General features: G+C 44.9%; 7 protein-coding genes across 7 annotated transcripts; 6 read left to right on the top strand and 1 right to left on the bottom strand.

Moving 5' to 3' along the window:
• Window positions 1–5,069: 5,069 nt before the first annotated feature.
• Window positions 5,070–7,015, top strand: J4E83_010743 (uncharacterized protein; the record flags this gene model as incomplete). Its single annotated transcript, XM_049337623.1, has 4 exons — window positions 5,070–5,229; window positions 5,283–5,629; window positions 6,013–6,744; window positions 6,806–7,015. 4 exons carry the CDS (start codon window positions 5,070–5,072, stop codon window positions 7,013–7,015), a joined length of 1,449 nt encoding a protein of 482 aa, XP_049183246.1.
• A 322-nt stretch (window positions 7,016–7,337) lies between these two features.
• On the top strand, window positions 7,338–8,451 carry J4E83_010742 (uncharacterized protein; the record flags this gene model as incomplete). Its single annotated transcript, XM_049337622.1, has 2 exons — window positions 7,338–7,343; window positions 7,393–8,451. 2 exons carry the CDS (start codon window positions 7,338–7,340, stop codon window positions 8,449–8,451), a joined length of 1,065 nt encoding a protein of 354 aa, XP_049183245.1.
• Window positions 8,452–8,765: 314 nt separating this feature from the next.
• On the top strand, window positions 8,766–9,774 carry J4E83_010741 (uncharacterized protein; the record flags this gene model as incomplete). The annotated part of the gene is made up of 2 exons (XM_049337621.1): window positions 8,766–9,481; window positions 9,540–9,774. 2 exons carry the CDS (start codon window positions 8,766–8,768, stop codon window positions 9,772–9,774), a joined length of 951 nt encoding a protein of 316 aa, XP_049183244.1.
• A 1,052-nt stretch (window positions 9,775–10,826) lies between these two features.
• Window positions 10,827–11,993, bottom strand: J4E83_010740 (uncharacterized protein; the record flags this gene model as incomplete). The annotated part of the gene is made up of 2 exons (XM_049337620.1): window positions 10,827–11,557; window positions 11,612–11,993. 2 exons carry the CDS (start codon window positions 11,991–11,993, stop codon window positions 10,827–10,829), a joined length of 1,113 nt encoding a protein of 370 aa, XP_049183243.1.
• A 1,186-nt stretch (window positions 11,994–13,179) lies between these two features.
• On the top strand, window positions 13,180–14,250 carry J4E83_010739 (uncharacterized protein; the record flags this gene model as incomplete). Its single annotated transcript, XM_049337619.1, has 2 exons — window positions 13,180–13,184; window positions 13,302–14,250. The coding sequence occupies 2 exons, from the start codon at window positions 13,180–13,182 to the stop codon at window positions 14,248–14,250; spliced, it is 954 nt and encodes a 317-aa protein (XP_049183242.1).
• Window positions 14,251–14,720: 470 nt separating this feature from the next.
• On the top strand, window positions 14,721–15,036 carry J4E83_010738 (uncharacterized protein; the record flags this gene model as incomplete). The annotated part of the gene is given in 3 exon segments (XM_049337618.1): window positions 14,721–14,763; window positions 14,815–15,000; window positions 15,014–15,036. The coding sequence occupies 3 exon segments, from the start codon at window positions 14,721–14,723 to the stop codon at window positions 15,034–15,036; spliced, it is 252 nt and encodes an 83-aa protein (XP_049183241.1).
• Window positions 15,037–15,224: 188 nt separating this feature from the next.
• J4E83_010737 (uncharacterized protein) lies at window positions 15,225–15,622 on the top strand (the record flags this gene model as incomplete). The annotated part of the gene is made up of 1 exon (XM_049337617.1): window positions 15,225–15,622. A coding segment is annotated over one exon (398 nt), but the record flags the coding sequence as incomplete, so codon positions are not given.
• Window positions 15,623–15,741: the final 119 nt, after the last annotated feature.

The raw sequence follows: 15,741 nt of genomic DNA, 5'->3' as shown, positions 1-15,741 counted from the left end.
GCTTAGATTAGTATCTACTAATAAGAAAAGGCTCTTAGACAGGCTAAGAAATAGCTTTAAGAATCTTAGAAATAGATCTTAACTTTATAGAAAGATTATTTTAATTTAGAAAGATATTAGAAAATCTTCTATATAATTATAAAGGCTGCTAAGGCAATTACTATTAGTACTTCTTAATTACAGCTTAGAATCTAATATTATTACAATAGCTACTAGAAACCTAAGAATATTATAATAGAAAGATTATATCTAAATAATATTTAGAACCTAAGACTAAAGAAGAAGAGACCTTCTTTCTTTTAAGTGTAGAAGAGAAGTAATATAAGTTTAGCTATTATAATATTATAGGCGTAAGAATATAAGGTAATAAGAGAAGACTTAGAAGTATATTATAATTTTATTTACTATAACTATAGAGTAGAATAGATAGACCTAAGAGTTAATTAGAGAGAAAAGAAACTAGAGAACTACTAGTGTATAGAAAAGCTAGTAGAGCTAAAAGTTACAGAATTAGTAGAAGTTAAAGAAGAAACAGGCTTAGTAGTTTTAGTAGAAGTAGTAGTAGAAGTAGTAACAGCAGAAGCCTTAGACTTAATAATATTATTACTAATAGTATTAGCCTTATTAGTAATAGCCTTCTTAGGCTTAGGCTACTTATAAGGTTAACTATAATCTCTACCTAGAACCTAGACAGAAGAAGAAGCAGTATAAAAAGCGCAATAATAAGGTTTTCTAGTTAGCGTAATAGGCTTAAGAACACTAGTAGCTAAACTACTATTAGGTCTAATAGAAAGCGCAGCGTCTAGAGCAGGCTAGCTAGTAGATAAATTAGACTTCTTAGGTTAACTCTAACTCTTAGAGATAGTTAACCTAGACGCGTTATTACTCTTACTAAGAATCTTTAAGCGTAGTAATAATAACTAAACATAACGCGCGCTAGTAAAAGTAGAAGCAGCCTTAGTATTAGAAGCTTTCTTAGGCAAATTGTAGCTAAGATTCTTTAGGCTTAGTTAGAAAGCTAAGTTACAACTAGCGTTAATATTACTTAAATAGTATCTATACTAAGTAGCTATACTATTGCTAGTCTAGGCAAATAAGGCCTTATTACTTTCTTTAGATATAGTAGTTAGCTTCTTACTAGCCTTAAGACAAGTAAGAACGCTCTTAGAGAGACTAGTAATTATATTAGAGGTAACTATAGACTTAGTAGCTATAGTAGACTTAAAGCTACGCTTTACTACTTAGGTCTCTAGAAGAATATATTAGTAAAGATACTAGAAATAAAAAAGTAAGTGTCTAAAGAATAGTAAGCAACTTACTATAAAAAGAGTAGATCTAATAATTACTATGCTTTAAGTAATTAGTGTAAACCTTACTCTTTATTAGCTAGCTATTAATATAGACCTAGATATACTAGCTAAACATCTTTCTATAATTTAATAACGCACACTAACTATAGATAATAATCTTAATAGAAAGATTCTTAACTAAAGAATTAATTACACTAACTAACTTAGCGCTAAAGTAATAAAATAGTATAAGCACCTCTATATTAGAGTTAAATAGCTAGCGCGCAGACTTATTATCTAACTAAAAGAATTTACTAATAGTTATCTCTAGATTAGCTAAGTAGAAGTTGCTATAAGTGTTAACCTATATATTAGACTAATAGCTTTTCTAATTAGTAGCTAGAATAGATAGAGAAAGCCTAAGTATGCGTTCTACGCTTTGTAAGGTATACAAGTAATTCTGTATATCTATAGTAAAGCTAAGAGTAATAATATAGGCTCTCTAGTTAGTTACTAATAAAGTAGAAGATATTAGAATAATGTTTAGTTAAAAGGCTCTAGAGAAGAGAAAAGACTTACGCTAGGTAATATACTAGTTGCAACTAGAGTTAGAAGTTTTGTACTTATATAACTTTACTATACATATACTACGCCTACTTTCTTTAATAGTCTTAGTTAGAGTAAAGATAGAAAGGCGTAGAGACTTACTCTAGTTCTTCTACTTCTTAGAAAGGCAAGATATAGGCGTCTAAGAGGCTTTTATTAAGAACTTAAGAGCTAACTTAAGCTAAGAATAGCTAGTAGAGTTAACGTTGCAAATAGAGAAGAGTAGTAGAGTAGTATTAGACACGTTAGTTATAATAGTATTAGTTTAGCTAACACTAGCGCTAGTCTTAGCTTTAATTAAAAGCGTAGTCTTAGGTAGAGTAAGTAGAGTAAGTTTAGCTAATAGCTATTTAAGCGTACGTAAAGGTTAAAACAATAGCGTAGTATTATTACTAGCACTCTTAGTTATAGGCTAAGTAGTAATAGTAGTAGAATTATCTATAGCCTTAGGCTTAATAGTTATCTTATTAGTAGAAGTTAGCTTAGAAAGCGCAAGCGCGTGCGTAGTAATAGTAGTAGCTTACTTAGCTATAGTAAGCTTAAGAGTAGGTGTAGTAGTAGAGGTAGTAGAGCTATTATTAGCCTTAGATATAATAGCTAGCTTAGTAGTAAGCTCTTAAGTATAAGAGGTAGATATAGTAACTAGTATAGTGTCTGTAGTAGCTAACTTGCCTTTAGAGCGCTTAAGTAAAGCTATAGTAGAGAAAGAAGGTTAAGGTAAAGTAGAGTAGAAGAAAAGAAGAAAATAGAGAGAGAATAGTAAAAAGCTACACGCGCAAAGGCAGAGCTAAAAGTAGTAATTACTATACGTAAGAAGAAAAGTTATAATATTATTATTTTAATAGCCTAGTTGCTAAGCGCTAAAAAGCTCTTAGGTAAAAAGGTAGAGCAACTAGCGTATAGATTATAATAGTAGTGCAGTACGTATAAACTTTCTAGAATATCTTTATAAATATACTAGTAATATACTAGAGATAATAGAATATCTATTAAAGAAAAGGCTAATATTATAGAGAGTTAAGCGCTAGATAGGTAGGCGCTATAGAAAAGTAAAGATTAAATCTAAGAAAGATATAGATCTAAGCCTAAAGAATTATTAGCTACTAATATTAAAAGTAATTAAGACAAGGTTTAGAATACACTAGAGAAATAAAGAAAGAGGCTACAAGCTAGCAGAAGAGATTAAATTAAAACAAGAAGAGTAATAGAGAGAGAATATACTAGAATAAAAATAGCCTAAAGAGATTTTGCATTTAGATTTCTAGGTAGAAGTTTAGCGCATAGTATATTTAGATTAAGTAGATAGAATCTAGTAATATAATAGATAGAAGAGAATGTTTAAGAGCTATTCTCTCTTTTGTACTTAAGAAAAAGAGAAGGCTTTCTTCTTAAGTATAGAAGAGATATAGTAGTAAAACTAGTAATATAATAATAAGCTAAACAGCTATTAAGCTTAAGAGTTAGTGCGCTAAGAAAAGCTAGGTCTAAATAGCGTTTAGACAAGAACAACACACACACAGAATACAATTAACTACATTAAGTACCTATTCTAATAGAGATACTTCTAATCTCTCTACTATAGTGCCTTACTACTATAACTATAAGATAGTATACGCCTTAGATAATACTAAATAATCTACTCTTATAATACTATATATTATTTCTATTTTATATTCTCTACTAGTAGAGAAAGTTTCTCTAATTCTATATCTAAAATTATAGTAATACGTTAATTAATTAGAAGCGTAGCTTACCTAATTACTATATACTTAGGCGTAGTAATAGTGTAACTCTAGTACTATCTACTATATTTATTTATTTTTTACTTTATCTTATACTTTACTATAGCTACTTTATAAAAATAACTAGCTATAAAAAGTTACTAGTAGTTTAAAAAACTTTATAAAAGTTTATAAAAGTTACTAGTAGTCTAAAGAACTTTATAGAAGTTTATAAAAGTCTAAGAAAGTTACTACTATATAGCTAGTAGCTAATTTACCTACTATAAGCCTTAGTAGCTAGCTATTAGTCTAGTAGTTTATAAAAGTTTATAGTATTCTATAATACTATAATATCTTTATTAGAGTACTATAGTACTACTATACGTAATACTATAATACTATAATACTATAATATAACGCGTATAGTAGATATAACTATAACTAGTATAAAAGTTTATAAAAAGTTATAAAGCTTTATAAAACTTTATAAAGCTTTATAAAAGTTTTAGTATAAGTATAAAGTAAGTAGAATATAGTAGATAGATTAGTAAAACGTAATTATACTAAAGAGCTAAAATATTATCTTTTATAACGCTATACTTCTCTATTAATACTATATATAAATTAGACCTAATAAATATAATAGTATTAAGAAGAACTTACACTTTTTATTATATTTAATACTATAATAAAGTAAGATAGTAGTGTTATAGTGCTAATAGGTAAACTTTACTAAAGTTATAATTTAAAATATCTATTTACTAAAAGTTCTACTATTTTTTCTTAGATACTTTATAAAAGCCTTACTATAAGTATTATATAATTAGCTTTTATTAGCTAAGAAGTTTAGTTTATACGCTAGCTTTATAATTAGCTAAGAAGTTTTTAGAAGCTGCAAGAACTTATAAGCGAGGTTTTTTGCGGGGCGTCTGATTTATGAGATAAATTCCACCCTAGTCTAGTCCTAGGTGCTGCCTCGACTGTGTAATTAACTGCGACAAGCCACAGCGTCGCTGCAGAAATATTGTCATGACTTTAGCAATGCGTATCAAGAAGAGACTTCGATGACGCCTGGAGATGCGCAGCGGCGAGCGACGCGAACTACCCAGGCTGCCTCAGGTTTTCCCCGCCTCCCAATACTCACCGGCCGCGTTTCACAGCCTCAATGTGCCTGCGATACAGACACAAGACCTGAGCATGCGTTCACAAGCGGAACTTTGTGAATGCACGGATGACGTGGCGCAATTCTGGCCCCCAAATTGATGCAGATAAAGCTCCGCCTCGATGCAGAGCCGCGGCCCCTGCGGAAAATCGAAGGCTCGCTTCCTTCATCCCGTCTTATTCACGACAACGCTCTCTGGCCCCTTAGCATCAACGCGTTGCTCGCCAGCTTCTCAAGAGCCAATATCTTGTCCTGGCTCTGACATTGGGCACGCTACGCACATTTGCATCAATGGCCAACAACGGCGTCAACGCAGTCGAGATGGCGACTATCGCCGGGGCTCCAAAAGCTACCAAAACATCCGTTGCTGCAACTTCGAGAACGGTCACACCAAGCCCAAACATGCTGAAGAACGAAGAGCCGCCGATTGGATCGTGGCTCTGTGCTAATGGTAGATGATGTTTTGTCCAAGTGCCATTTGCAGGTGTCGTTAATCTCGAGCAGGCAAATATCGCGACTATATCGAGGCCTTGAGCGGATCCAATCCTGGCCTGAAGAAGGCCGATCCAAACAACAAGGATGAGCCACTGAAATTTGGCAACGCGCTCGTCGCGCTCTTAGACGCTGCTGCTACTGGGGCATCTGGTTTCACAACCACTGAGTTTAGAGGCGAGAAAGAGCTTGTTAAGCACTTTGAATCCGCGGGGCACAACCACAACCGTCGGCGCATCTATATCATGGAGGGTCTGGCACCTGATTTTGTCGCAGCCGTCGGCGGTCACTTCTTCATGGATCCTTCATTCTTCCAGCGGCAAGAGAGGACATGTGTCTGGAGCAACGACTTTACACCAGTGAGCGATGCATTACCCCAACCCAGCTTGCTAGACCCGCAGCAGGCTTTTCAACTACAGTATTGCGAGTTACGGCAATTCAACAAAGCGCTTGAAAATCGCTATTTCTTCTGCAAGCGGACGAGACGGCATGTGGGCATGACGGCATCCCGCCAAAAAGAGAATAGCACGATCGGGATACTAAGGCGTAAAGTCGGCTGGTGGTCTCGCAAGACTGAGGACGGCGGCTGGGATGGTACGTGGTTTCCACACTCTCGATCCTATTCCCTCGAAGACCTCTTGCTGCACTAGAAGCCCAATGCCGAACCGGAAGACAAAGCAGCAAGGAAAAGTCTGAGTGATCTTAGCTGACTCACGCAGTGGTAATATTGTGTGATCCCCAGCTGGTTGACCTACACCCTCCGCCCAAGGAAGTCAATCCCGATGACAACACGCTACGTGAAATCGACAAAGGCGACGTACTTGAGAACGCACCCTTTCAGGAAGGCTATGTTGACTTCATTCCACCCGTCCCTCATCATCAGATACATACCAAGACTAAACATCCGCATAAGTCAATGCTGCACGACCTCCTCCACTACTATCAGCAACATTCTGATCTGTTTTCCGAAGACGAGTGGGCCACGCCCAGTACATCAGCAATCTTCCTAAAGAAGGTAGTCGCCGCGCACTACCTTCAGCTTGTTGACTACATCAAGGCCATGCTACCTTCGCTGGAGCTTCGGCTTACTACTGCTTGGGTTGAGGAACAGGGTCAATGGAAAAGCTTGCAGACTATCTCGCGACGGTGCGGCAACTATCGCGACGATCTCGAAGATGCATTACTCAGTCTCGACTATTCGCTAGATGGGCAGATCAACAAGTCCGTCAGGTTGCATTCGCACACGTGGAAAGACTGCGAGAAGGACTTCCAATACGTCTACTTCCGTCTCAAGATCCTCAAAGAACGCGCCGATAATCTAATCCAGGCTATGACCGGACTGGCATCGATCGCAGGTAACCGCCAGAACTTGGAAGAGGCCAAACGCGTCAAGCGACTCAACCTTCTCGCCCTGTTGTTCATTCCCTTGGCATATACGAGCAGCTTGTTCAGTATGCAAGACAACTACGCACCGGTAAGAACACCATGAACATATTGTTAGTGAACAGTTTCTAACATCTCATGCGCGGTCTCAGAACCGAAGTGAATTCTGGGTCTATTGGGTCAGCGCCATCGGGGTTGTCGCATTTACCGCCGTCATCACGTGGATTCTGGACAATGCTCTGAACGACGAAGCGCAGTGGACCTGGAGACCAATCACCTTCCTCAAATTCTGGGGCGTCGACGAGCAACAACCTCAACCCGGAAAAGTGAAGAGGAAAATGACCAACCTCTACCGGCTATGATTATATGAAAAGTGCCGTCTGCACTGCCTGCGGCTTCAATACTTTCACATCCGCAGGGTCACTGCAACGTCTCGCTGAATGAGGCTTTTCCCATATGAATGTTTGCATTGTCAAAGCACTTGGTGGGTGCTAGGCGCATGTTCGCGCACTCTCTCTTCCGTTCTCAGAGGAGATTAATACCTTTGTCCCAGCATTCCTAGCACTTCATCCTTCATTCTTATCTCGATTGTAGGCTTTGTCGATATCACACCATCGACGTCATCATGAATGAAGTCTCGAGACCACCTGCTCGCCTCTGCTGCATGTGCCACCGCAAAGCTACATGCATGTGCACGACATGCAAATGCAGCTATTATTGCTCGACAGAATGTCTGCAGGACGACAAATCCGTTCATATGCTGCTCTGCAAGGCTTATCGAAATGACAAGAATCACATCCCTCCTGGACCTGGACTGTTCAAGGCCATCTTCTTCAACGCCAGAAAGACCGCGCCCGAATGGGTATGGGTGAGGATGACGTCCCAGCCCAGCGATGAGGGCTTTGCTCTGCAATACTATCTAATGCCAGATGATCAGAGCACGGGACTAGTCAGCTGCGGAAACTCATCTTACAACTGCGTTCTGAAACGCTCGCACGACACTATCCACATGCTTGGCTGCCTTGAAGTCTGCCCAGCTTTACCTGATCAACTATGCCTGACTGGCGTTCCAAACAAGAGCATGGGAAATATTGCGCCCGAGCTGCTAGGATGCTGCAAAGGCAGTATACTCTTCGTCGGCCATCGCGCACATCTGGACATGACAAGTTTCCGGCACATCATCGACATGATGTACATGGAGTACGACAAATCACTGCGCCACCTTGGAGACAGAAGGAAAGGCTGCATCCCTGGTGTCCGCATCAACTGCATCGGCGATCGATTAAGTAGTGATCGCCCATCACTTGAGGCTTGCAAAGTCACGGACGGCTTCTACGAAAAAGACGAGAATCTACTCATGTGGATCACGTCCAAACTCGGTATCGATCTTTTCGCTCGCAGTATACCTCCGGCACTGCCCTGGAGAAATCGGAGCGGCGGTTACAAAGGCTTGCACCATGCCTGGAACTTCGGCTTCGCACAGCTCAACCCTTCTGAGTGGTCAGCCAGCCTGGGTAGTGTGTATGTCTCGAGAAAAGACAAGAAGCCATTGCTTGTTGCTCACATTGCGGCTCTGATGGCATATCTATACTCCATCGGCAGTGAACAAGTTCAAGAGATCCTGGACAGCAAGGAGTCATGGAACTTAGCTTTCAAGTTCGACGAGGCTTTCGAGATGCACAACGACCTATTACTTCAGAAATCTTCCAAAGAGGATTTTGAGCGGTTTTGGACGAATTGGATGGAAGGAGAAGGGCGAAAGAAGTATGGGGATGTCCCTTCACCGTATGCGGTCTAGTACTCTAATGCGTTCATCGCGTCACCTGGGCACGAAGCTTCCAGATCGCGTCTAGAAGCAAAACTAGTGTTTTCGAGAAGTAAGATGTTTGTCGCTGCAGGATGCAAAAGAGTCCGGCGTCCAGGTCCGTCGGCCTGGTGCGAATGGTGTTCCGGTAAATGTGGCTGCACTAGAACTTCGCCCATAGTGTTCTGCCGCTCTACTTAATTAGCCAATATGCATAGGCCTCACTAGCGCGTATCTGCCATGATACATATAAAATATACTGATGTGCATCGTGAGCATTGGCAGTGTCTTAGGAACATCATACCAAGATGCATCTCCTCTCCATACTCCCCTTCCTGGGCCTCGCCCTTGCGACACCGTTGCACCCACCTCCACCTCCACCTCCGCCTTCTCACCCACACCCTCACGCCCCAAAAACTAACATCAAATGCCCCATAATCTTCGACGGCCGCATCACCAAAAACCTAACCCTCCAATCCTTCGACACAGCCACCGGCGGCACGCCCTACAACCCCGACTACGTAAAAGGCGAAAACCGCACCTGGTCCTCCATTCTCCTCTTCCCCAAGACCACACCTCCATCCCGCTTCGACAACGCCCTCCTGCACAAACCAGTCGAAGTAACAATCGACGACGGATCTTTGTTCCGCGCAGGCGAAAACCTCCAAACGGGGTTCCGGCGCGCAGGCCTCTTGTTCAAAGACGATTTTAACGACGCCGGTGCCGATGCGTCGGATAACGGCGTAGTGACATTCCATTGGAGTATCCGGCAGGATGAACACAGGCCGCTGAATCTGAGCCATGAGTATATGAATGTGTGGCATGAGAAGGGTGATTACAGCGGTAACCAATTCATGTTTGTGGGGGGCGTTGTGTTGGTCGGTGATGGCGGGACGGGTGTGGATACGAAGAAAGAGAGGGAGATGTGGAAGGTGCAGAATGCGAAGAATGAGTTTGTGTATGAGACGAGAATAGTGAGGGGGGACTGGCAGAATTTTGGGGTGCAGTTGGATTATGTTAGGGAGTAAGTGTTTTGCGTGTTTTGGGATGTGAAAGGAGGTGCATGCTGACGAGGTGACTAGTACGATCAAGGTTTATTACTCTACGGGCGATGAGCCGCTGAAGGCGGTTACCAGGGCTACACCTAATAGCAATGCTGGTGGTGGGCAGTTACAGATTGGTATTGCGAAGAAGCCTACGGAGACTGAGACGGTGGTGTACGATGGGTACCAAGAGCACATTCCTCTCCGTGGTGAAGGGCAGATCTACGGTGGCATCTTCGTGGAGGACAGCTCGAATGGGTGTGTCAGTTTATGATCGCGGTCAGGAATGATGAACATCGTAGCCATCTAAAGTACATTTCGTTTGCAGATTGTTGTATTGTATAGTTGACTACGAACTATTCTCCATGATGGCAGCAGCATACAACTACTGACCCAAAGCATGCATGATGTGTCGAAACGACATCATATCGAGGTGATAACCAAGACCAAAGCAGATCAACGGCCCCTTATAGACGGCCATCATCTCTGGGCCAAGTGTCCACTGGCTCCAGCCTGACTCCTCGTCAATCCTCAACTCAGCGGTCGCATCCGGGGTGCAAACTCCCGCCAAGTTGATAGGGTTATGCACGCGCTCTAGAACCTCATTCCTGGTCAGACTAGGGAAGTGTAGTGATGGTCCATTGGCAGGTGGAGGGCCTGAAGGGTGAAATATGAGGACGTCATACATATTATCCGGAGCGTTGGGTCTTGCGGACTTGGCAAGGACTACCCAGACAAAGCGGGGCTTGGTTCTATCTTCTGGAAACACAATCGCGCGCGTGAGCCCTAGAAGAGGTGCGGACGCTACGCCGAAATCTCTGAACGAACTGCATAGACGCTGATGTATTGGCCGGTCGGTCTCACGGCAATCTTCCGAACAGTACAGGCTACAGTTGCATACGGTACAGATTATCGTCCTGGACTGAGGGCACATTGAACAAAGTGGCGTGCTTGGTGGAGCTTGGGTAGTGGATGGGTCGGCCATTGGAGTGCAGTCGATTGCGTAGAAGAAAGATCGGTGTATGTAGAGTTCTGGTGTAGTTTTTGGAGAAGACGGATGAGAGTTGAGTTTCATGAGATATTTGTAGGCCTGTGAGGGCACCGGCGAGACAATTGTAGAACCCACGAGACATATCATGAGACAACGTTTGCTGAGCGTGATGTTGTTCCTGGGCAACTGACAGCAGAACGGATGTTCGTAGAAAAAGGGAATGAGACGGCAAATAGGGTAGTGGAAAATGCTGTGAGACTAGGAATAAAGGTATCGTGATTTGATATGTACAGAAGAAGGGGTTGAAAGAGAAATCGTTACCAGCATTAAGCAACTTAATGTACCATGCTCTTTCCAATCTCACTTTCCCAGTTGTTCGCCCTCTCGAAACCATTCGAATGGCTCTGGTAGTCCATCATAGCCTGCATGACCTCGTCTCTTGACGTGACCACAAAAGGCCCGTATTGTACGATGGGCTGATCAAGCGGCAGCCCAGCGACAAGAATGAACCGTGATGGCTTGTCGGCGCCTTCCTCCACGGACGCTTCGATGCTGTCGCCGTTGCTCTCGAAGACGACGTTGTGGTATTGTTCGATGGGTCGCGATACGCCGTCGGAGGAGAAGATGGTGGTGCCGTTGAGGAGGTATGCGAAGGCGTTCCAGCCCTTGGGCAGGGGCTGCTTGACTTTGCCACCGGGCTGGACTGTGAAGTCGAGCAGCCAGACGGGTGTGTATGCCAGTTCCTTCAGACTCTCGGTGCCGTACGCTTGTCCACTGATGACCTTAACGTGCACCTTGCCGTCGTCGGCGGTTGTCTCGGGGATCTCCTTCGCTCGCAGATCGCGGTAGCGGGGTTCGCATGACTTCAGCTCTTTGGGCAGATCGACCCAGAGTTGCATTCCGACGTTGGGCGCGCCGTCCTCGTTTTGGCGCGGCATCTCGGCGTGGACGATGCCGCGACCGGCAGTCATGAATTGTAGGTCGCCCTGCTCGATGGTGCCCTTGTTTCCGGCGAAGTCTTCGTGGTCGACGGCGCCGGAGAGGAGGTATGTGATGGTTTCTTGGCCTAGATAAAGAGTTAGTCTAACAATCAACGTACTTGGTCTGCGCTATCACGTACCTCGGTGTGGGTGGTCTGGGAAGCCTGCGCCTGGTGGAATGGCAAAGTGGTCGAGCATGAGGAAGGGAGAGAAGTTGCGCAGTTTGGGGGTGCCAACACTCCTCCTCACTTTCGCTCCGGCGCCTTCAGATTGCTCGACAGCAAGGAAGGACTTTGCGATCTTGCGGGGCGCATCGGTGGTGAACTTCTCGTCGGGGATGACGGGCAGTCCGCGGAACATGGTCGACATATCTTCGGTGGCGTTGTAGAAGGGCTTGGTAGTCTTTGCGAGGGATGTGACGTGTCTCAGTGACTGTGTAAGTCTCGAGAGCATGTACTCGTTGTTGTATACTGCAAGTGCAATTGCGATGATGGCGATGAAGAGGGAGGAAAGCGTCTTCATGGGTCGGGCGGGGGCGCTTTATGCAAAACGCGACTAGGGTGACGAGAATGTTCGAGGGAGGCTTCGGAGCGGACTGGTGTGGGTGCCATCGTGAGCTTGCTTGGTTGGTAAAGGTTTAACAATCCGGCGCGTGTTAACCTGAGGCTTGGCGGAGAATGCGCTGCTTATGTCGAGCATGACCAAGCAACACTAATGCGAAGGTGGGGCGGTTGACGGATGGAGGAGCTTCCGTTGGCCAATCAGACAAGAGGCGATGACGGAATGACTTCCGTCATCTGTCGCGTCTCAACACCCAGCATTCCATTGAGTCTACTCATCGCGTCGCATTGTTGTCCCTTTCTACCATGTTCTTGCTCCCCATACTCAAGGTCGTTGAATCATACGCAGACATGTCGACAATGGTTTCTCATAGCCAACATCCGGCACCGTCGCGTATCACGATATTCTGGTGACGTCTGGCAACGGCGGTGGGTTCAAGAATCTTCTGTCTTGTATCAGCTTTCCTATTCTCTAGGGTTCGTGAACTGCATTCTCCTTCGACATGATGTCCTCACTCTTCCTTCGCTTTCATGTCAAGCGTCTGAGCTCTTCGGCCCGCTTCTTATGGAGCTTCTGGTACGTGCAAACGCTCGTACCCTGCAAACACCTGCAAATATTCCCTTGGGAACGTCGCAATGTCGCACAAATGTCACCTTTGTAAATTGTAAAGGGCGTTCTACCACTCATCTAGTTGCTTGCACACATTCCGACACTGTTCCCAGACGCGTACACTCCTACAGCTTCCATGCCCAATTCCAGGTTCAAAGCGACGGACATACGCAGATACCTCCTCGTCAGGGCTCAGCACGAAGAGCGTAGCGAGGATTTTGAAGACGAAGACTGCTCTAGTGTATCTCAGACATCTACTGTGGCCTATGGTCAAGAGTCCTTCGAATTTTTCAGTACAAGAGTCGCGGAGCTTTGCGCCACTCAATTTCCCAGAGCAACCTGGCGAATCGAGCATCTGCGCGGTGGAGGTTATAATCGAATCACCGCTATCACTGTCACGCCTTTACCTCCCCGCGCTTTTAGCGTCTCTTGGATCCGTTCGATCCTGACCAGTAACGAAGATTACGTCAAAGCTTACCAGCCAAAGCACTACATACTCAGGACCGCACGAAAGGAGTCTTCAGGCAATAACTTGGACATGAGGTATGATGTGGCTACCCTGGTGTTCGCGTGCGCGAATTTCGGCATTATCGTACCTCACGTCATACATCTAGATGAGCACCCGCATAATCCTCTGTCACGGACATATACCATTCAGAGCCGTTTGTCCGGCCAAAATCTCAACAAGATATGGCCTGAACTTACGATCAGCCAAAAGATAAACGCTATGCACATCGTTGTCCATGTCATGGAGAAATTACATACTATTCAGGAACCCAAGGCAGGTAACATCGCCAGTCTAACAAGACTACCATATCCTCCCAATAAGGTGATCCCAGAAATCCAAGCCTTCAAGACCAGTCAAGACCAGGTATCAGCATTCTCGGGGCCCGCGGACCGCCCTGCTGAGGCTATGACTACACGTCAGTTCTTGATACATCAGAGCTATAGATGGAAGATACTAGAGGAAGACCGTGACGACGGCGACAAAGCTCCTTGGTATTGCTTCGATATCATCACACAGGCACTATACGACAACGGCTTCATCCCAGACGATGACAAGTTTTACTTCTGCCATCTCGACCTCTATCCGCGAAACATGCTCGTAGAGATTGAAAATGAGTCCAGGCTCTCACTCACCGGACTACTCGACTGGGATGCTCAGTTCGTATACTTCTGCCCCAAATTCGTCGCTTATCGTGCTCCGTTCTGGCTATGGGTATCAGGCGGTCAATGGTACGATGAAATGATAGCTGCAGACATGCCAGAAGATGCCGAGTACCGGCGATTGAAGAGCTTGTGGGACAAAGAGGCGAGTACTGAGTGGAAGCGGTACGCCTACGAACCGGAGTATATGATCGCGAGGAGGATGTTCGCTCTGCTCCGAGACGGCATTCATCATGATGGACACAAAGAGGAAGCCAGGTCTATTGTCGGTGACTGGCAGGTGCTTTATCCCGATCAGAGGCTTGCCACCGCATACGCGAATGATGAGAGCGATCAGACCGAGGCAAGTATGGACTTTGAGGACCTGGATGAAGGCATATACACATTGGCTCAACAAGACTTTGAGCTCGGTGACGTACTGGATGAAGATGATGAGGCTTGAGACACGGGTAAGCAAGGACCGCGATACTGTTAATTCGATGGTGGAGAGGACGTGGGTCCTGGAAGCCTGTAGTCAATACTATATCCTGATGTTTGTAGAGTACACCTTGGGTTGCATGATGCGTCCCGTAGATGATGCGTCGCATGGCCAATCACAAGCTCACAGCAAGAGTGGGGTGAAGGGCTTCGCAATCCCACTTGCCCCATCTTCGACAACATAACGCTGTTATCGATAGCGCAACACTTTTGAGGGGTAACCGACATACTGGGATATGGCAATGACGGAAAGCGGAAGTAATGATCAATCGTGGTATAATTGAAGGCGACACGTCTCGATAGCTCGCTGCTGTTTTCTAGAAACCACACCCAACGTGAACAGGTACCTAGGTAACATCACTTTCCAACCACTTGGTCACTTCAATCAACCTCTTTACCTTGATACCACGCTTAACTTGACCGAGAAAGCCCATCATGCCAAACGCCGGTGAAGCGCCTCCCATCCTAGACTTCTCAAGTACGTTGACCCGCCAGACGGAGCAATGGAAACCTTGCTAACGAAGACTAGAGTTCTACCAAAACGACCCAGCATCCAAGAAACAGCTCGTAGACGAAGTGCGAAACTGCTGCCTCCACAATGGCTTCTTCCAGATCACGGGTCACAATGTACCAATCGAGCTGCAGAACAGGATGATGGATTGGAATAAGAAGTTCTTCGATCTACCACTGGAAGAGAAGAATAAGGTTAACAAAGGTACGTTTAATAGTACCACCAAATGATGATCTCTAGACACATCAACTCATCCACACCTCCATCTAGACACAACCAACACCTGGAACCGAGGCTACGAGCTCCTCAAATCTCAAATCCTCGAAGCCGGCACCTCCCCCGAACTAAAAGAAGGTTTCTACATCGGCGACGAAATCCCCAAAACGCACCCCTACTTCATCAACAAGAAGCTCAACTCAGGCCCCAACATGTGGCCCTCCGCCGCCTCCCTACCAAACGTCCAAGACTTCAAAGCCACGTCCTTGGAATACTACGCCCGCGTCGTCGCCCTCGCAAAAGACATCTTGAAAGTCCTCGCCTTGACACTGGATCTAGAAGAAGCCTACTTCGACGCCTTCGCCACCGGCGCAGTAGCAACAATGCGCCTCCTCCACTACCCGCCCCAACCCCCCTCCAGCCCCACGCACCTCACCCGCGGCATAGGCGCACACACAGATTTCGGCTGCATAACCATCCTCCTCCAAGACACCGTCTCCGGGCTGCAAGTCTACGACCACTCTACACGCGAATGGCTCGATGTAACCCCCACACCCGGTGCCTTCGTCATCAACCTAGGTAATCTGATGATGCGGTGGAGTAACGACCGGTATGTGAGTAATTTGCATCGTGTTATCAATGTGAGTGGGCAGGAGAGATATAGTATTCCTGTGTTCTTTAGCGGGAATCCGGAGTATGTGGTTGGGTGTTTGCCGAATTGTAGGGGGG

This window comes from Alternaria metachromatica (assembly GCF_023757995.1).
Source record: "Alternaria metachromatica strain BMP 0045 chromosome Unknown scaffold_51, whole genome shotgun sequence".
Lineage (NCBI taxonomy): Eukaryota > Fungi > Ascomycota > Dothideomycetes > Pleosporales > Pleosporaceae > Alternaria > Alternaria metachromatica.
Note: the sequence above shows the minus strand (reverse complement) of the source record. Positions and strands in the feature narration are given on the sequence as shown.